This window comes from Artemia sp. Qi Xiang Cuo, chromosome 11 (assembly GCF_049724085.1).
Source record: "Artemia sp. Qi Xiang Cuo chromosome 11, ASM4972408v1, whole genome shotgun sequence".
Classification (NCBI taxonomy): Eukaryota; Metazoa; Arthropoda; class Branchiopoda; order Anostraca; family Artemiidae; genus Artemia; species Artemia sp. Qi Xiang Cuo.
The window spans coordinates 7332836-7354526 of record NC_142804.1 but is presented as its reverse complement, the minus strand read 5'-3'; the positions used below and the strand labels follow the sequence as shown (position 1 = coordinate 7354526).

Sequence of the window (21691 nt, the reverse complement as noted above, 5' to 3'; positions counted from 1 at the left end):
GTACCTTCTGAAAAGTTGCTTCTCTTGGGTATGACACCATATTTGTCTGAGCTTTCTGCCTGATTGTATTTGGTTCGTCTTTTACTATTTGAACAAAGAAAAATATATAGGCTTATTTCTGTGTCATTATGCGTTGAAAAATGTGTCCTGTCAAGTAACATTGATTAAGGAACGTATTCGTACACATAGGTTTGGATTTCATCAATCATCAAGGTAAACAATACTTTCGAAATTCCATATAAAATGTTACTTACTCCACCCTCGACCCCTTTTTGGTCGAATAAACTTAAGAGGATGCTTATTCGATCGAATATGGAGGGTTATAAAACTTTTTGAAAGTCAGTAGTGGTTGTAGAGCAATTCGCCCTTTTTTCTAGGAACATGGATGCAAATGTGTCTGCAGCCTAGTAAGAAGCGAACCGCAGCCAATAGTAACCAAGAGTTAAAAGTGAAACAAGTGCCTAGAGAGAAAAATTGTCATCTAACAGAAATTCAGAAATGGTAACTTTTACTTCGGCTAACCTTAAAAGTAAAAGTTTACAACAAAAAGAAAATTAATGTGATTTCATAAAAAAGCCTGAAACCTCTTGAAAACAACTTCACATCAAAATGAAAAGTGCAGCATTAGAATCAGCATGGTCTAAGACCTAGAGAAGGGAATAACTGCCCCCCCCTTGAACAAGAAGGAAAATCACTATTACGCATGGGTAGTACTGATGCGTCTCCTTTTTTATTTCTTATCCACCAGGACTAGCGAGCTATAAGAATATTATAGAGATATGTCTAATAGCTCATTTTAAAGGGAATTGCTATACATAGTCACTTTTGTAATTAACCAAAAATAATTTTTAGAATAAAATCAATTTTTTATGAAAAACTCTATTTTTGACTACTTCCCTTCCTGATTCTCAGTTGTTTTTTTATTAAAAGTCATAGGCTTTTCCCAGTTTGCTATCAATCATGGTTGCCTGATTGCATTATTATTATACAAATTGCAATATATGCCATGAAATAAAAGGCCATTTTTCAGTTTTCGAACATTTTATTTGATTAGAATGTTAATTTTTGAAAGTTAAACCTGATTAAATTTAGCTAATATAAAATAATACCAGTTTCATAGCAATGATTCCCTATTGTGTTTCGTCAATTATATATAATAAGTAAAACAGCCGATAGGATGACCAAAAAAAAAATGTAAATTTACAATAATTAAAAACATAATTCGTTTGAACAAAAATACATTTTGAACCATTATAGTAAAGAGCAAGTCTCCCACTATAGTAAGTGGGAGGTGTTAAATGAATTTTTTACTAGAGGGGGAGTGAAATCTAACAATACTCAATGAAACGGTGCATTTCGTTAAAAGTCCTTCAAAGAAATCTTTTAATATGGTTTAAATGTATCACTAATATCAGGTCACCCAGTGGGTTGGGTGGGGGTATTTTGTGAGGCATCATGATTAGCTTCGGTTGCAAAAAAACTTGAATCACGGGATTTAAAGACATTATTTTTTAATGGGAAATGCCTGAACGATGTCATGGTGGAGATGATGTGTTTTCGGGGTTGGGGGGGGGGGGGAGTTATGTAATGTCATTATGGGGTGAACTATAGTTTAAAAGTTAGGATGGAGACATTAAGAAATTTTTCCCATGGAAGAGGTGAAAATCTAACAGGTGCTCAAAGTAATGGATATTTTCCTTAAGAGCTTTTAATATGTCTTGAATTGCATCTAATATCAACCTTATTCCTCCGGTATTACATGCTGGAGGGGGGATAGAACCTACTGTTAGGATATTGTGAAATATCTATAAATTTATCTCTTTGAAAAAGGCTATTCCCTTAAAAACTCTTAAAACATTTTATATCTATCTCTAATATCACTCCCCCTACCTCCTACCCCCCTGGGTTGCATGCTGGGACCCCCGACTTTTCTATAATACACTGTGCTTTTTTTGCGTATATTATGATATGGCTTTTTCACCTTTTATTTTTGTCGTGTTTTTTAGCTGTCTTTTTTCTATGTTTTATTGCTTGTTCATTTGTTTGAATTAATAAAACCTTTTATTTACAATGTTTGTGTTTTTAAAATGTATTGTTTTGGACGATTAAAAAGATTACTTAATTAAACCACTCCTTATTCTGTATTGCTATTTATACTTGACAGTGATTGTCTCCTGCAGTGTATCAAATTGGGAGAATAATAAGTCATTCTAGTGTCTGCCAGAAATGGGGAATCTTAGCTGTCATGCAATGGGTTAAATTCAGAATATGGTTCCAGATACAAAATACTGTGAAGAGCAGTTTAGTCCTTTCAGTTAAGGCACAAAGCCCTTGGAGGGGAATGACCTTTCCAGTCCTAGCGGGGTCAAGAAGTAGGGAAAAAGAAAGAAAAATATGAAAGGTGTTTCGAGTGAAAAATAAAACGCCAAAAAAGAAAATATCTTGAGACTTTTGGGTGAAAAAGAAAGTATACCTGACAGTGTTGCACAATAATTACGTGACCTTACATAAAGTGTGTTGTGCCATTAAGTTAATGAGAAAAAACGGTTTTGGGGTTTCGGGTGAAAAAAAGTATTACGTGACGGTGTTGCACAATAATTACGTAAGGTGTGAGCTATCATTACGTTACAAGGGGAATACTTCCATGGTTTCCTGTAGAAAGTTATATAAAATTGCGTCAAGAATATTAGACCTGTCCGTTTGAAACGGAGTAAGTCGTATAACTTCATTGGAGTCAAGAGGGGTGTGTTTCCTTTAATAGTACTGGTGACTGCGCTGTGCACGTGCGAGGTGGCTAGGAGCTCCCCTGTCTCGGCATGCTAAACTTTGCCTGGACATGTCAAATCTTGCCTGGGCGGAAATGTCACCTAAAAGCACGTACGAGGGGCTAGGAGCTCCCCATATTATTAAAACTTGGGTATTATCCTAACCACACCAAGTAATCATATAAAATAAAACTAGAATCCTGTGAACCTTGCAGGAGGTGGGAATTTCGCCATTGGTCTGTCAAGGGAATTTTGCAAGGGCTCTCATAGGAATGTTGCCAGGGTTTTTGTGCCGTCAGAGGGCTCTCATAGGAAAACGAAAAGGGCTCTCATAGAAGTGATTGTGGCCCCATTACTTATATGTATATTAAACTGACAATGCACATTCATTAGTAATTCTTTCAGTTAAGTGCAAATTATGTTCTGGTCTTTGGAAGGCATAGGGGTTTTGAGCCCTACTCATGTTAATTTCTGCTCGTTTTGAGTTTAACTCGGTTATTTATTGTAATTTCTGTTCGTGTTGGGTTTCATTTATTTATCGATGCTGATTTGTGTTAGTTTCACACTTGGTAGATTATTTGATTTTATTTTTGCTTATTATTGGTTTCATGGATTCTTTACTTTTTTTTGAGAAACTTATTTTGTGGAAATATTTTTTAAATTAATTTCTGTTCTTTTTATATTGACATAGTCTTTTCAGGAAAAAGAAAATAATTCTTTAAATCTCTTCGTTTTTTCAAGACTTTATATTTTGGCCTGCTATTTTTATGCTGGAGAAAAATTTTCAGCAATTTTTAACAACATACACCCTTTTAAAAATCTGGACACTAAAAGTAGTGTTTAGTTTAGTTTCATACCTCCTCTAGTTGACCTGAAATACAAAACTTGATACCGTTCGCAAAAAATAAAATCTGTTTACTTTCTTTGATAGCTTGGATACACTTACGCTATTTTGATTAGGTTAAGTTTTAAGAGCAGAAGTAGCCCCGAAATTTTGAATGTAATACCCCCAGTTGTCCTTGGGATAGTGCTGAGACGCCTTATTGGGAATTAGCATTAACACAGTGCATTTTGATTTAATCTTAAGGCAACATTAGTTTTTAAACATAATGGGCAAATGGGAGGGTTGACGTGGGATGGGTTACTAGTTGTCCTCCAGTCACTTTAAACTATTAAAAAGAGCATTAGCCCTTTCAATTTTCAATCGAATGAGCCCTTTAAGTTCCTAAGACAACTCCTTTGATACGAAGTGCCCTCGTCTAAACAAAAAAAAAACAAGAAAAAAAAACAACAATACATTGTACACACATCGATCTTTAATATAAAAATATAAAGCCTTCCGATCACTTTCGACTATTAAAAAGGGCACTAGCCCTTTCAATTTCCAATCGAATGAGCCCTTTTTGAGTTTCTACGACAACGCTTTCTATAAACACCTTATGTGCCCAACGGGAATAAATTACAACCCTTGTCCCGAGGGCTCTTAGGGGGTTGTCATCCTCAAAGACCTAATTTCCAGAACTTTGAAATACATTAAACAAAATGGCTATCTCAAAACTTTGATTGGATGTGTTTGGGGAAATGGTGGGTGTGAGAAGGGCGTTAGCCGTTAGCTGCTCTCCAATCACTTTTAACTATTATAAAGGCACTGCCGTGTCAATTTCCAACCAAATAAACGCTTTTGAAGTTTTTACAACAACACTTTCAATAAAAACGTTATATGCCCCCAGGGCATAACTTACAACCCTTGCCCTGAGGGCTGGGGGGGGTCATCCTCAAAGACCTAATTTCCAGAACTTTTAACTACGTTGAAGAAAATTGCTATTTCTCAATTTTCATTGGATGTGTTTGGGGAAATGTTAGGCGTGAGACGGGGGTTAGTTGCCCTCCATTCACTTCCGACTATTAAAAAGGGCACTAGTCCTTTCAGTTTCCAATCGAATGAGCCCTTTTTGAAATTTCTAAGACAACGCTTTTTATAATAAGCCTTATATACCCCAGGGCATAACTTAAAACCTTAGACCTGAGGGCTGTAAGGGGGATGTCATCCTCAAAGACATATTTTCCGGACCTTTAAACTACGTTCAACAAAATGACTATCTCCAAATTTTGATTGGATGTGTTTGGGGAAATTTTGGGTGTGAGAGGGGGGCTTTTTGCCATCCAATCACTTTTGACTATTAAAAAGGGCACTAGCCGTTTCAATTTCCAATCGAAAGATTCCCTTTTGAAGTTTCTACGACAACAATTTCTATAAAAAAAACCTGATATACCCCCAGGGCATAACTTAAAACGGGCATAACTTTTCAGACTTTTTAACTACGTCGAACAAAATGGCTATCTCATAATTTTGATTGGATGTGTTCGGGAAAATGTGTTTTGGAGAATTTGATTTCCAATCTAATGAGCCCTTTTTCAAGTTTTTACGACAAAGCTTTCAATAAAAACCTTATATGCCCCAGGGCATAACTTACAACCCTTACCCTAAGAACTTTGGGGGGAATGTTATGAACAACGATATAATTTCCGGACCTTTTAACTACTTTAACAAAATTGCTATCTCAAAATTTTGATTGGATCTCTTTGGAGAAACAGTAGGCGTGGACAGGATATTAGTTGCCTTCCAATCACTTTCGACAATTAAAAAGAGCAATAGCCATTTCAATTAACAATCGAATGAGCCCTTTTTGAAGTTACTACGACAATGTCTTCTATGAAAAACCTTATATGCCACCAGGGTATAACTTACAATCCTTGCCCTGAGGGCTGTGGGGGGGGGGGGGTCATCCTCAAAGACCTAATATCCATAACTTTCAACTATGTTTAACAAAATTGCTATCTCAAAATTTTGATTGGATGTGTTTGGGGAAATGGTGGGTGTGAGAAGGGGGTTAGTTGCTCTCCAATCACTTCCGACTATTAAAAAGTACACTAGCCCTTTCAATTTCCAATCGAATGAGCCCTTTTTGAAATTTCTACGACAACAATTTCTATAATAACCCTTATATACACCAGGGTGTAACTTAAAACCCTTGACCTGAGGGCTGTGAGGGGGTTATCATCCTCAAAGACATAATTTTCGGACCCTTCAACTACGTTGAACAAAATGGCTATCTCAAAATTTTGATTGGATGTGTTTGGGAAAATTTTGGGCGTGAGAGGGGGGCTACTTGCCATCCAGTCATTTTCGACTATTAAACAGGGCACTAGCCGTTTCAATTTCAAATCAAATGATTCCTATTTGAAGTTTCTACGACAACACTTTCTATAAGAAAAACCTGATATGCTTCCAGGGCATGACTTACAACGCTTGTCCTGAGGGCTGGGGGGTTGTCATCCTCGAAAACATAATTTCCAGATTTTTTAACTATGTCGAAGAAAATGGCCATCACAAAATTTTGATTGGATGTGTTTGGGGAAATGGTGGGTGTGCGAGGGGTGTTAGTTATCATCCAATCACTTTCGACTATTAAAAAGGGCACAAGCCTTTCTAATTTCCAATCAAATGAACCCTTTTTGAAGAGTAGAGTGCTAGGTACTATTTTGCCGAGACATATAGGAATCTCCATGCTATTTGCCGAGACATATAGGAAAAACATTTCCAGAGCATGTACTTATGGATTTGCTTGCCTTATGATCCTTCCTGTGTGATTAAGTTTTGAGGAGTTTACGTTCCTTGGCACCTTTGGAGAAAAAGGGTTAAAGTGATTAGTAATTACGAGAGGGGATTCCCCGCTGTTTTTTTTTAAATTGAAAACTAGAGATTGTAAAATTGCGTATTTAGGAATTGTTTTGATTGACATTTTTGCAAAAAGGGATAAGGAATTCGCAAATTGGACACTATGAACGATATTAATTAATGTTTTGAATAATAGGAGTGTGATTGATTCTAATTAGTGATTGGATAATTTTTTAACATGAAATCTCGGAAAAATATTTTTTGGGGGAGATGGGTTGATTGTTTACTGTATAATACACAAGTGATGTTTAGACAATGTTGTCAACTGTTGCCTGATTCCGTGTGGTTTTTCTTTACTTAGTGCTCATTAAAAACAATTTTTTGTGTTAAATAAGTAGTTCTTGTATCTTTTAAAAGAGTTTTACGGGGTTTGAGAGACTCGGTTGCATTGTATTTTCCATAATTTTCTTACAAGAAACTAGAGTTTACGGTCAAAAACCCTTATTAGCTCAGATTTTATAGAAATAGTTTTATTTTTCGATCCGAAAATAGACTAAAGTTTCAGATTTGAATCAGAGAATTGTATTTTCCATAATTTTCTTACATCTTTGGAAAGCATCAAAGATAACAAACATGTTTTCGACCAGATGGGTTTTTGAAAGCACATTCAGCATGGCGTGCGCTATTTTTTTTTTATCATGAACCCTTTAGAGACCAATTTGATCAACTTGGAGAAAGTTCAAATAGAATCGTTACTTATATTGATATTAGTGCGTAAACTACAAACTGACAAAAATATCCAGAACCTTTTTTCTTATAGTCTTGACTTTGTTGTCAACTGTTGCCTGATTCCGTGTGGTTTTTCTTTACTTAGTGCTCATTAAAAACGAAATTTTTGTGTTAAATAAGTAGTTCTTGTATCTGTTAAAAGAGCTTTACGGGGTTTGAGAGACTCGGTTGCATTGTATTCTCCACAATTTTCTTACAAGAAACTAGAGTTTACGGTCAAAAACCCTTATTAGCTCAGATTTCAGATTTGAATCAGAGACATGTATTTTCCATAATTTTCTTACATCTTTGGAAATAATTAACGATAACAAACATGTTTTCTACCAGATGGGTTTTTAAAAGCACATTCAGCATGGCGTGCGCTATTTTTTTTTTTATCATGAACCCTTTAGAGACCAACTGGATCAACTTGGAGAAAGTTCAAATAGAATCGTTACTGATATTGATATTAGTGCGTAAACTACAAACTGACAAAAATATCCAGAATTTTTTTTCTAATAGCCTTGACTTTGAGACTTTTTGGGAGTGTTTCTTTCCGTTTTTCCAAAATAAGTCAAATTTTCTCAGGCTGGGTTGTTTGATTCTTTTTGGTGTGTGTTCGTCTCTTTGGGCCGTTTGTGTCTCTTTGGGCTGTTTGTGTTTCTTTTGGCTATGTGTGTCTCTTTGGGTTGTTTGAGTCTTTTTGGTATGTTTGTGTCTCTTTTGGCTGTTTGAGTCTTTTTGGTCTGTGTGTGTTTCTTTTGGCTGTTTGAGTCTCTTTGGGCTGTTTGAGTTTTTTTTGTTCTGTTGTCTCTTTGGGATGTGTGGGTCTCTTTGGGGTGTTTGTGTCTATTTGTGCTTTGTGTGTCTCTTTTGGCTGTTTGAGTCATTTTGGTCTGTGTGTGTCTCTGTGGGATGTTTTTCTCTTTGGACTGTGTGTGTGTCTCTTTGGGCTGTTTGTGTCTCTTAGGGCTGTGTGTGTCTCTTTGGGATGTGTGTCTCTTTAGGCTGTTTGAGTCTTTTTGGTCTGTTTATTTCTCTTTAGGTTGTTTGAGTCTTTTTGGTCTGTGTTTGTCTCTTTGGGCTGTTTGCGTCTCTTTGGGCTGTTTGAGTTTTTTTTTTTGGTCTGTGTTTGTCTCTTTGGGCTGTGTGTGAGTCTCTTTGGGGTGTTTGCGTCTCTTTGGGCTGTGTGTGTCTCTTTAGGCTGTTTGAGTCTTTTTGGTCTGTGTTTGTCTCTTTGGGTTGTGTTTCTCTTTGGACTGTGTGTGTGTCTCTTTGGGCTGTTTGTGTCTCTTAGGGCTGTGTGAGTCTCTTTGGGATGTGTGTCTCTTTGGGCTGTTTGAGTCTTTTTGGTCTGTTTATGTCTCTTTAGGTTGTTTGAGTCTTTTTGGTCTGTGTTTGTCTCTTCGGGCTGTGTGTGTCTCTTTAGCCTGTGAGTGTCTCTTTGGGCTGTGTGTGTCTCTCTGTTGGATGTGTGCGTCTCTTTGGGCCCGTGTACGTCTCTTTGGGTTGTATGTGTCTCTTTGGGCTGTGGGTGTCTCTTTGTGATTTGTGTGTGTCTCTTTAGGCTGTGTGTGTCTCTTTGGACTGTGTGTCTTTTTTTTGGGGTGTTTGAGTCTTTTTGGTCTGTATGTGGCTCTTTGGGCTATGTGTTTTTCTTTGGGCTGTTTGAGCCTTTTTGGTCTGTGTTTGTCTCTTTGCGTTGTGTTTCTCTTTGGGCTGTGTGTGTCTTTGGGCTGTTTGTGTCTCTTAGGGCTATGTGTGTCTCTTTGGGCTGTGTGTCTCTTTGGGCTGTTTGAGTCATTTTGGTCTGGTTTTGTCTCTTTGGGTTATTTGAGTCTTTTTGGTCTGTGTTTGTCTCTTTGGGCTGTTTGTGTCTCTTTGGGCTTTTTGTGTTTCTTTGGGCTATGTGTATCTCTTTGGGCTGTTTGAGTCTTTTTGGTCTGTTTGTTTCTCTTTGGGCTGTTTGAGTCTTTTTGGTCTGTGTTTGTCTCTTTGGGCTGTTTGCGTCTCTTTGGGCTGTTTGTGTTTTTTTGGTCTGTGTTTGTCTCTTTGGGCTGTGTGTGTCTCTTTGGGGTGTTTGCGTCTCTTTGGGCTGTTTGTGTCTCTTTAGGCTGTTTGAGTCTTTTTGGTCTGTGTTTTTCTCTTTGGTTTGTGTTTCTCTTTGGCCTGTGTGTGTCTCTTTGGGCTGTTTATGTCTCTTTGGGCTCTGTGTGTCTCTTTGGGATCTGTGTCTCTTTGAGCTGTTTGAGTCTTTTTGGTCTGTTTGTGTCTCTTTAGGTTGTTTGAGTCTTTTTGGTCTGTGTTTGTCTCTTCGGGCTGTGTTTGTGTCTCTTTAGCCTGTTTGCGTCTCTTTGGGCTGTATGTGTCTCTTTGGACTGTGGGTGTCTCTTTCTGATGTGTGTGTCTCTTTTGGTTGTTTGTGTCTCTTTGGACTGTGTGTCTTTTTGGGGTGTGTGAGTCTTTTTGGTCTGTATGTGTCTCTTTGGGCTATGTGTTTCTCTTTGGGCTGTGATCTCTAAACACTTCATGATAAAAAAAATAGTTTGGGACAAGAAAAAAAAGGTTCGGCGATACGTATTTCATGGGCTGTGTGTGTCTCTCTGTTGGATGTGTGCGTCTCTTTGGGCCCGTGTGCGTCCCTTTGGGTTGTATGTGTCTCTTTGGGCTGTGGGTGTCTCTTTGTGACGTGTGTGTCTCTTTAGGCTATGTTTGTCTCTTTGGACTGTGTGTCTTTGTTTTGGGGGGGGGGGGGTGTTTGAGTCTTTTTGGTCTGTATGCGTCTCTTTGGGCTATGTGGTTTTCTTTGGGCTGTTTGAGCCTTTTTGGTATGTTTGTGTCTCTGTGGGGTTTTTGTGTATTGTGGGTAGTTGTGTGCCTATTTGTGACTGAGTGTTTCTCTATGTTGTGTGTTTTTCTACTATTGCTTTGGGTCGCGTCTGGCTGTTTGAGTCTGATTGTTATAGGTTTTTATAGGTTGGCTTTTTTAGTTTTTTTTGTCTATGTTTGTCTATTTGGGCTTAGTGCGTTTCTTTGGAGGTTTTTTTTTTCTTTTTACGATGTGTTTCGATTTGGACTATGTGTGTCTTTTTGGTCTGTGTGTGTCTCTTTGGGCTGTTTGCGTCTTTTTGGTCTTTGTTTGTTTCTTTGGGCTGTTTGCGTCTCTTTGGGCTGTTTGAGTTTTTTTGGGTCTGTGTTTGTCTCTTTGGGCTGTGTGTGTCTCTTTGGGGTGTTTGTGTCTCTTTGGGCTGTGTGTCTCTTTGAGCTGTTTGAGCCTTTTTGGTCTGTTTGTGTCTCTTTAGGTTGTTTGAGTCTTTTTGGTCTGTGTTTGTCTCTTCGGGCTGTGTGTGTCTCTTTAGCCTGTGTGCGTCTTTTTGGGCTGCATTTTTCTCTTTGGACTATGGGCGTCTCTTTGTGATGTGTGTGTCTCTTTAGGCTGTATGTGTCTCTTTGGACTATGTGTATTTTTGTGGTGTTTGAGTCTTTTTGGTCTGTATGTGTCTCTTTGGGCTATGTGTTTCTCTTTGGGCTGTTTGAGTCTTTTTGGACTGTGTATGTCTCTTTCGGCTGTTTTTGTCTCTTTGGGCTGTGGGTTGATTGGCAGAAGGATGTATTAGCGAAGTCATAGTGGAGGGCGAGTTGTTAGCGAAAAATCTAAGCTAATAAGGGTTTTTGACCGTAAACTCTAGTTTTTTGTCAGTTTGTAGTTTACGCACTAATAGGATTGAATCATAGAGAAACAATGAATTTCCCTTTTAAAAAAAATGTGACTCAAAGACGTTTCGTTCTTTTCACTGGCTTGAAATTGCATACAAACGAGCCAATCAGATGTTACAATCCTTTTGTTTGCTCAAAATTCGACAAAGCAACGACGGTTAGGCTAGTTTATTTTGCATGATATTTCTAAAGCCAATTATGATGAAGAAATGTCTTCAAAGTCTAGGCTATAAGAAAAATAAAGTTCTGGATATTTTTGTCAGTTTGTAGTTTACGCACTAATATCAATATCAGTAACGATTCTATTTGAACTTTCTCCAAGTTGATCAAATTAGTCAATAAACAGTTCATGATAAAAAAATAGTTTGGGACAAGAGAACAAAAATTTTGAGCAAACAAAAGGATTGTAACACCTGATTGGCACGTTTGTATACAATTTCAAGCCAGTGAAAAGAACGAAACGTCTTTGAGTCACATTTTTTTAAAAAGTAAATTCGTTGTTTCTCTATGATTCAATCCCAACACACCCCCCCCTGCTCTGCGTGTTGAAAATGATTTCACGACATTATTTTAGGTTTTTTTTCTCGTCCAAAACTATTTTTTTTTCATGAACTGTTTAGAGACCAATTTGATCACCTTGGAGAAAGTTCAAATAGAATCGTTACTGATATTGATATTAGTGCGTAAACTACAAACTGACAAAAATATCCAGAACTTTTTTTTCTTATAGACTTGACTTTGAAGACATTTCTTCATCTTAATTGGCTTTAGAAATAACATGCAAAATAAAGTAGCCTAACCGTCGTTGCTTTGTCGAATTTTCAGCAAACATAAGGATTGTAACATCTGATTGGTTCGTTCGTATGCAATTTCAAGTCAGTGAAAAGAGCGAAACGTCTTTGAGTCACATTTTTAAAAAAAAGTAAATTCGTTGTTTCTCTATGATTCAATCCCAACACCCCCCTGCTCTGAGTGTTGAAAATGATTTCACGACATTATTTTAGTTTTTTTTTTGTTGTCCCAAACTATTTTTTTTATCATGAACCATTTAGAGATCAATTTGATCAACTTGGAGAAAGTTCAAATAGAATCGTTACTGTTATTGATATTAGTGCGTAAACTACAAACTGACGAAAATATCCAGAACTTTTTTTTTCTTATAGTCTTGACTTTGAAGACATTTCTTCATCTTGATTGGCTTTAGAAATATCATGCAAAATAAACTAGCCTAACCGTCGTTGCTTTGTCGAATTTTGAGCAAACAAAAGGATTGTAACATCTGATTGGCTCGTTTGTATGCAATTTCAAGCCAGTGAAAAGAACGAAACGTCTTTGAGTCACATTTTTTAAAAGGTAAATTCGTTGTTTCTCTATGATTCAATCCCAACACCCTCCTGCTCTGAGTGTTGAAAATGATTTCACGACATTATTTTAGGTTTTTTTTTCTTGTCCCAAACTATTTTTTTTTTATAATGAACCGTTTAGAGACCAGTTTGATCAACTTGGAGAAAGTTCAAACAGAATCGTTACTGATATCGATATTAGTGCGTAAACTACAAACTGGCAAAAAACTAGAGTTTACGGTCAAAAACTCTTATTAGCTTAGATTTTTCGCTAGCAACTTGCTCTCCACTATGACTTCGCTAATACATCCTTCTGCCAATCAACCCACAGCCCAAAGAGACATCCACAGTCCAAAGAGACACAAACAGCCGAAAGAGACATACACAGTCCAAAAAGACTCAAACAGCCCAAAGAGAAACACATAGCCCAAAGAGACACATACAGACCAAAAAGACTCAAACACCCCAAAAAGACACACAGTCCAAAGAGACACACACAGCCTAAAGAGACACACACATCACAAAGAGACACCCACAGTCCAAAGAGACAAATGCAGCCCAAAAAGACGCACACAGGCTAAAGAGACACACAAAGCCCGAAGAGAAAAACACAGACCAAAAAGACTCAAACAACCTAAAGAGACACAAACAGACCAAAAAGACTCAAACAGCCCAAAGAGACACGCATCCCAAAGAGACACACACATCCCTAAGAGACACAAACAGCCCAAAGAGACACACACAGCCCTAAGAGAAACACAACCCGAAGAGACAAACAAAGACCAAAAAAAAACTCAAACAGCCTAAAGAGACACAAACAGCCCAAAGAGACGCAAACACCCCAAAGAGACACACACAGCCCAAATAGACAAACACAGACAAAAAAAAAACTCAAACAGCCCAAAGAGACGCAAACAGCCCAAAGAGACAAACACAGGCCAAAAAGACTCAAACAGTCCAAAGAGACCTACAGAGCCCAAAGAAACACAAACAGCCCAAACATACACAAACAGTCCCAAAGAGACAAACACAGACAACAAAGACTCAAACAACCCAAAGAGACACAAACAGACCAAAAAGACTCAAACAGCCCAAAGAGACACAAAGCCCAACAGAGACACACATAGCCCTAAGAGACACAAACAGCCCAAAGAGACAAATACAGCCCAAAGAGAAACAAAAACCATAGAGACAAACACAGACCAAAAAGACTCAAACAGCCCAAAGAAAAACCCATAGCCCAAAGAGACACATACAGACCAAAAAGACTCAAACACCCCCCAAAAAAAGACTCACAGTCCAAAGAGACACACATAGCCTAAAGAGACACACATGTCACAAAGAGACACCCACAGCCCAAAGAGACACATACAGCCCTAAGAGACGCACACGGGCCCAAAGAGACGCACACATCCAACAGAGAGACACACACAGCCCCTGAAATACGTATCGCCGAACCTTTTTTTCTTGTCCCAAACTATTTTTTTTATCATGAACTGTTTAGAGACCACAGCCCAAAGAGAAACACACAGCCCCAAGAGACAAACACAGACAAAAAAAACTCAAACAGCCCAAAGAGACACACAGTCCAAAGAGACACAAACAACCTAAAGAGACACACACATCACAAAGAGACACCCACAGTCCAAAGACCCACATACAGCCCAAAGAGACGCACAAAGGCTAAAGAATCACACACAGCCCGAAGAGACAAACACAGACCAAAAAGACTCAAACAACCTAAAGAGACACAAACAGACCAAAAAGACTCAAACAGCCCAAAGAGACACACAGCCCAAAGAGACACACAAATCCCTAAAAGAAACAAAAACCCCAAAGAGACACACACAGCCCAAAGAGAAACACAACCCAAAGAGACAAACACAGACAAAAAGACTCAAACAGCCTAAAGAGACACACACAACCCAAAGAGACACAAACACCCAAAAGAGACCCACACAGCCCAAAGAGACACACACAGACCAAAAAACTCAAACATCCCAAAGAGACTCAAACAGCCCAAAGAGACAAACACAGACCGAAAAGACTCAAACAGCCCAAAAAGACACAAAGAGACCAAAAAGACTCAAACAGCCCAAAGAGACACACATAGCCCAAAGACACACAAACAGCCCAAAGAGACACAAACAGCCTAAAGAGACAAACATAGATCAAAAAGACTCAAACAGCCCAAAGAGGCACAAACAGACCAAAAAGACATACACATCCAACAGATAAACACAGACAAAATAGACATAAATAGAACAAAGAGACACACACAGCAAAAAGACACACACACACCACAAAGACACACAAAACCCCCAGAGACACACACAGACAAAAAATGCTCACACAGCCCAAAGAGACATACATAGCCCAAAGAGCCACAAACAGACCAAAAATACTCAAACACCCCAAAAAAAGACACACAGTCCAAAGAGGCACACACAGCCTAAAGAGACACACACACATGACAAAGAGACACCCACAGCCCAAAGAGACACATACAACCCAAAGAGACGTACACGGGCCCAAAGAGACGCAAACGTCCAACAGAGAGACACACACAGCCCAAAGACACACACAGGCTAAAGAGACACAAACAGCCCAAAGAGACAAACAGAGACCAAAAATACTTAAACAACCCAAAGAGACACAAACAGACCAAATAGACACACACAACCTAAAGACACACACATCTCTCATAGCCGCAAACACCCCAAAGAGACACACACAGCCCGAAGAAACAAAAAACCAGAATTGACAAAAAAGGACCAAATAGACATAAATGTCCCAAACAGAAACACACAGCCAAAAAATACCAACAAACCTAAAAGAGACACACACAGCCCAAAGAGACAAACACAGACCAAAAAAAAACTCAAACAGCCCAAAGAGACGCAAACAGCCCAAAGAGACAAACACAGACCAAAAAGACTCAAACAACCTAAAGAGGCATAAACAGACCAAAAAGACTCAAACAGCCCAAAGAGACACACAACCCAAAGAGACACACACAGCCCTAAGAGACACAAACAGCCCAAAGAGACACACACACACAGTCCAAAGAGAAACACATCCCAAAGAGACAAACACAGTCCAAAATGACTCAAACAGACTAAAGAGACACACACAGCCAAAAGAGACACAAACACCCCAAATAGACCCAAACAGCCCAAAGAGACAACAGACCAAAAAAAAACTCAAACAGCCCAAAGAGACTCAAGGAGTCCAAAGAGACAAACACAGGCCAAAAAGACTCAAACATTCAAAAGAGACCCAAAAATAACAAAAAGACTCAAACAGCCCGAAGAGACACACATAGCCCGAATAAACACAAACAGCCCAAAGAGACACAAACGACCCAAAGAGACAAACATAGACCAAAAAGACTCAAACAACCCAGCCTGAGAAAATTTGCCTTATTTTCGAAAAACGGAAAGAAACACTCCCAAAAAGTCTCAAAGTCAAGGCTATAATAAAAAAAATTTTGGATATTTTTGCCATTTTTCATTTTACGCACTTATATCAATATCAGTAACGATTATATTTGAACTTTCTCCAAGTTGATCAGATTGGTCTCTAAGGGGTTGACTATAAAAAAAAAAAAATAGCGTACCCCATGCTGAATTCGCTTTTAAAAACTCATCTGGTCGAAAATATGTTTGTTATCGTTAATAATTTCCAAAGATGTAAGACAATTATGGAAAATACAATTCTCTAATTCAAATCTGAAACTTTAGTCTATTTTCGGATCGAAAAATAAAACTATTTCTATAAAATCTGAGCTAATAAGGATTTTTGACCGTAAACTCTAGTTTCTTTTAAGAAAATTATGGAAAATACAATGCAACCGAGTCTCTCAAACCCCGTAAAGCTCTTTTAACAGATACAAGAACTACTTATTGAACACAAAAATTTCATTTTTAATGAGCACTAAGTAAAGAAAAACCACACGGAATCAGGCAACAGTTGACAACACTGTCTAAACATCACTTGTGTATTATACAGTGCACAATCAACCCATCTCCCCCAAAAAATATTTTTTTTCTGAGATTTCATGTTAAAAAATTATCCAATCACTAATTAGAATCAATCACATTCTTATTATTCAAAAAATTAATTAATATCGTTCATAGTGTCCAATTTGCGAATTCCTTTTCCCTTTTTGCACAAATGTCAATCAAAACAATTCCTAAATACGCAATTTGACAATCTCTAGTTTTCGATTTAAAAAAAACCCAGCGAGGAGTCATCGCTCGTAATTGCTAATCACTTTAGCCCTTTTTCTCCAAAGGTGCCAAGGAACGTAATCTCCTCAAAACTTAATCACACAGGAAGGAACATAAGGCAAGCAAATCCATAAGTACATGCGCTGGAAATGTTTTTCCTATATGTCTCGGCAAATAGCATGGAGATTCCTATATGTCTCGGCAAAATAGTACCTAGCACTCTACTTTGAAGTTCCTACAACATCACCATCTATAAAAACCATATATGCTCCCAGGGCATAACTTAGAACCCTTGCCCCGAGGGCTCTGAGGGGTTATCATCCTCAAGGATCTGGTTTCTAAGATTCCCCAGGGCATAACGTACAACCCTTACCCTGAGGGCTTTGGGGGGAATATCATCCACAACGATATAACTCCCGGACCTTTCAACTACTTTGAACAAAATTGCTATCTCAAAATTTTGATTGGATGTGTTAGGAGAAATGGTGGGCGTGGAAGGGATGTTAGTTGCCTTCCAATCACTTTCGACGATTAAAAGGGCACTAGCCATTTCAATTTCCAATAAAATGAGCCCTTTTGGAAGTTTCTACGACAACGTTTTCTATAAAAACCTTATATGCCTCCAGGCCATAACTTATAGCCCTTGCCCTATGGGCTGTGGGGGTGTGTCCTCCTTAAACACATAATTTCTTTCTGGAAATCAACTAAGCCCTACAAAAATGCTATCTCAAAATTTTGACTGGATGTGTTTGGAGAAATGGTGGGCATGGAAGGGGTGTTAGTTGCCTTCAAATTACTTTTGACTATTAAAGAGGGCACCAGCCACTCCAATTTTCAATCGAATGAGCCACTTTTGAAGTTTTTACGATAACTCTTTCGATACAAAGTGCCTTGGTCTAAGACCAAAAATATACAATACATTGTGCCAACATCGTTCTTTACTTAGGCAAGCGCTATTGCGCTGCCTATGATAGTGAAAGAAAAATATAAAACAAAGGCTCTAAATATTTCGATGACAAAGTCGGTCATCATCATCAGCAGAGTTTTTGAACAAGTAGTGTTACTGTGGTCATGGAAAAAATACCAACGTCCTTAGGTGTAAAATGAACCCCCACTGTCCGTGGAGAGAGGCATTTAAGTTGTGAAACCAGCCCATTGTTTACGTATAGTATTTGTTATTAGTAAGTATAGACAGTATTTGGGGCGAGGGAGTTTTACTTGGGATGGAATTCTATAGGGAGAATATTCCTTGACGAGAGAAATTTTTGGGGGATGAATTTTCCAGGGGAAATGTTACACTGGGTGGATTTGACACAATTACTGTACGAAATTCATTTTATTTGTCTTACTTTCTCTTTGCCAAATTTTTTATGTGGAGATCTTCCGGTGAATTATCCGGGGGTTATTTCCCACGTGTTTTGACTTTCGGGAAATGAATGCCAAGGAGAATTTTTCAGGCTGAATCGTCTCTAAGGAATTTTACAAAGAGGGAGGATTCTCACCGAGGATGGAACTGTCTGGAAAAAAATTGATGGGGGAGGGGGTGCACTTTACATTGGATGAAATTTCCACGAAGGAATTTTCTGCAAGAGGGAGGGGTATATTTTATAGAGGGTGAGTAGGATTTACCAACATTATTTGAAAAATGAACAGAAATTATTCCACATATGAAGGGTTACCCCCTTCTCAATACCTTTGCTCTTTACGTTTGACTTGCTCTTAAGCTTGACTTTGTCCCAATTTTTTAAAAGCAGCTACTGAAACACGGGGGACGTTTAATTAGAATAAGAAGTTTTTCAAAAGTGTTAACAGCTTCAGTGTAAAGAGCAAAGTGTTGAGGAGGGGGCAACCCTTCATATACGAAATAAATCTGCCAATATGAATATACAAATTTCGTTTTAACATATCATGTGCGGTGAGCTAAATTTGAACCAGCATTAGTTGAAAAACACTGAGAAATTAAATAAAAAGCATGCTTTTTAAAGTGAGAGTAAGGAGTGACATTAAAACTTAAAGTGAACTCAAAACAAACTTTACGCTAAAGTTTGACTCTTTGTCCCAACTCTAGTTCTAAAACAATAAAAACTTTAGCGTAAAGAATGAGGCGTTGAGGAGGGGACAGCCCCTTTCATATACGGAATAATTTCTGTTTGTTTTAAGTTTTAATGTCGCTCCTTACTTTCAGTTAAAAAGATGTATTTTTATTTAATTCTTTCCAAAGCCAAGCGGATATGAAAGGGTTTTCCCCACTCATTAAAAACGACTAAATGGCTTTAGAAAGCAAAGAGGAATCCTAAGTCTTCGGCATGTTAATAGCGAAACATACCAATTATTCGCTATTATGTTTCTGAATACCGAATATTCTTGTATATATAATCAGAATACCGATTATTCTTTGACAATTTGTGGGGTTCAAGGATATTTAAAAAAGTTGCATGCGCAGATAGGACACCAAGGCCTTTTCAAAAGTTTGAACTAATTAGGCTATATCTATTGTCGCACTTGTGACTAATTTTATGTTTAAGGATCCTTTGAAACTGGTTATCTAAAAATGAGCATCCTTTTTTTGGGCTTTACAAATTGCATGATTCGGGATCTTTTTTTCTTTCGGAACGCATGTTACTTAACTCTTTCATAATGCCTTGGGCACGTATTGTTGGGCGTATTGTGAAAGCTTTGAATAAAACTGCAAGGACTTCAATTAATTTGGGAGTAAATGTTCAGCTTGAAATCCATCAGATCCCACTGCTTTATCACTCTTTAGTTAATGAATTTGAGACTCAATTGTTGACACAGTAACAATAACAAAAAAATACGTGTGATATAGTGTTGAATAATGGCTTGTGAAAATTTCACGGCAGGTTGACTTCAAGTGCACCAATCACTACTTTGTGATAAGTTTATTTTTTAGCATTACATTCAAAAACAGACGAAAAGAAAAAAAAGAAGTAGGCCTATAAAATATGTTGGTTTCATAACTAAGGTCTACTAAATGTAGTCCTATCTTCGTTCTCCCCCCCCCCCTCCTTAGAAAAAAGCATGATATCGATATGTGTTTGACTTATCTTCGTTGGGAATCTTTTAAGCAGCATTTTAACGACACTGTTGTGTCTCACTAAAAAGAATAATATTGTCATGAAAATTTTCGGGGTATGAGAAGAAAGGAGACTTTAAAAAATATCTGGGAAGGGCTTCCAATCTGTTTAATATTTTATTTTTAATCCAATTGTGTTTGTATCTAATTACCAACCTTTCTTATTTTATTTAAAAAGTTAGTTTAAAAACTTGAAGAACAGCTGTAAAGAATGTAGCAGTTTAATAGGCAAACATTAAGCTTTATTAATAGTTTTTTTGGGGGGATATAAATCTTAATAACAAGACTAGCTTTCAGAGGGATTTAATTAGTGCGATTTAGATTTAAATGCTTAGGCAGGAGGTCATTATGGTAAAATTCCAGATAAGCTTATTTTTGCTGTCTTTGAAAAGGGGTTAGGTTAGAAAAATTAAACTTTCAGTAATGAATCCAGGGCCAAAAATATACTCTGGGAAAGTATTGTCAAGCTACTATGTTAGCCCTCTTTTGATTTCTAAGTATCAGAAATTTGCCTACTTGACTGTTTTGAAAAATTAACACTATACCTTGATTTTCACTTTTCAGCTTTTTCATGGTTTTTGTTCTAAAAATATAATTTATATTTTTTTAGTACAATCCTAAGCCATATCAATGTTTATTTTTTTCCAAATTTATGAATTGATTTTGCAGATCTTTGGAACCTCATAAATTAGGATCAAGCAATGTCGTGAAGCTGAAAACACTTTTCTTGTACTTCTTTTAAGTATAAGATCTATTTTGCAGGGTTTCTCTTTTAAAAGCAAAAGAGTTTTTAAGGTAATCAAAGAACAGTGCCCTCTAGAAGGAGAAAGAGCGGAGTAGGTACTTGAAAATATCTTCCCAGGACATACTTTAGTCTGTAGATCTATCCCTGTTATTTTCATCCGTTTCATTAAAAAAAAATCCGTTCTTCCCATAAGAAAAGTTTACTTGTCTTGTTGCTTGAAATGGGGGACATTAATTACCCTAAATGTGGCTTTCGGCTATTAAGATTCCGATATTATGGACTTCTTTTTTATCCGACAAAATTTTCGTGGAGTTTCAGGTTATTTTGAAATTCGAATTAATTTTTTGGTAATTCCTCGTTATATAGAATGCACGCAAGAAATTGTATCGCGAACATGAGACAATAACCGGTTTTCATAGCCTTTATACCACACAATTAGCTTCGACTTGGTGGGAATATATATTGTAGCTATATTTTAATTAAATTTAGTTGGTATTTTGGTTAGGTTAAGTTAGAATAGATTTGTTTAGGTTACGTATTTAATATATACTATGCTTTATCCCCCCCACCCCTCTAATCTGGAAATATATAGCCCTATTTTATATCTAAAATATTATATTTTTATCATACTTAGGTATATTTCATCATGATTAACCTAACTTTCATTCTCGCGTGTGTTCTATATAACGAGGAAGTATCATTTTTTTCAAAACAAATATCTACCATTAAAATAAATTGAACTCATAGTTAGCACTCCTGAATCAGTTTCAAATAGTGAATTAAACTCGCTTAATAGTTTCTTAGAACGTGTCTTTGAATTTCTGGCTAACGGTCAATCTTAATTAGGTTGCAGCAGATGCAGAAACCGCTATATCCTTTATCAGAAAATTTTTACTTCAAACGGTGAATTGATGAAAAACTTACCTTTGCGCCACCTTCTAGGGTTAATTCATTAAAATCAATCCAGTCAATAGTATCAACGAAGTCAACCAACTTAACGACATCTTTTTCAAAGTAACTGTAGGTACAATGACTTGATCCAAAGTAAATAATCAAGCAAAATTTCAAAAACCAACCCATGATAACTTAAACACTGCGTTTGATATCACACATTAATTGCCTCTGTCTGAGATAACTTACAGCTTCAAAGATGTTTTTCTAGGAATCATACATTACATGATAGTGCTGACGTTGCTGAATATTGATAACCTATTCTCTTTTTGTGCTTTTACCGAGTTGCAAAGGTCCTGATTTCAAAGTCTTCTGTTGAAACAATACTGAATGTTAAATATGAATAATTCAAAAGAATTGTTTCCCAAACAGATTTTTAAACAAAATTCAAAGGGCC

At 37.3% G+C, this 21691-nt stretch overlaps 1 protein-coding gene across 1 annotated transcript in view; it reads right to left on the bottom strand.

Moving 5' to 3' along the window:
* LOC148946588 (uncharacterized) overlaps positions 1 to 21461 on the bottom strand; it is a 103990-nt gene extending 82529 nt beyond the window's left edge. The window contains exon 1 of the mRNA XM_089097477.1: positions 21268 to 21461. Coding sequence (XP_088953603.1) covers positions 21268 to 21423 — 156 coding nt within the window. The 5' untranslated portion in view covers positions 21424 to 21461. The remainder of the gene's footprint in view (positions 1 to 21267) is intronic.
* Positions 21462 to 21691: the final 230 nt, after the last annotated feature.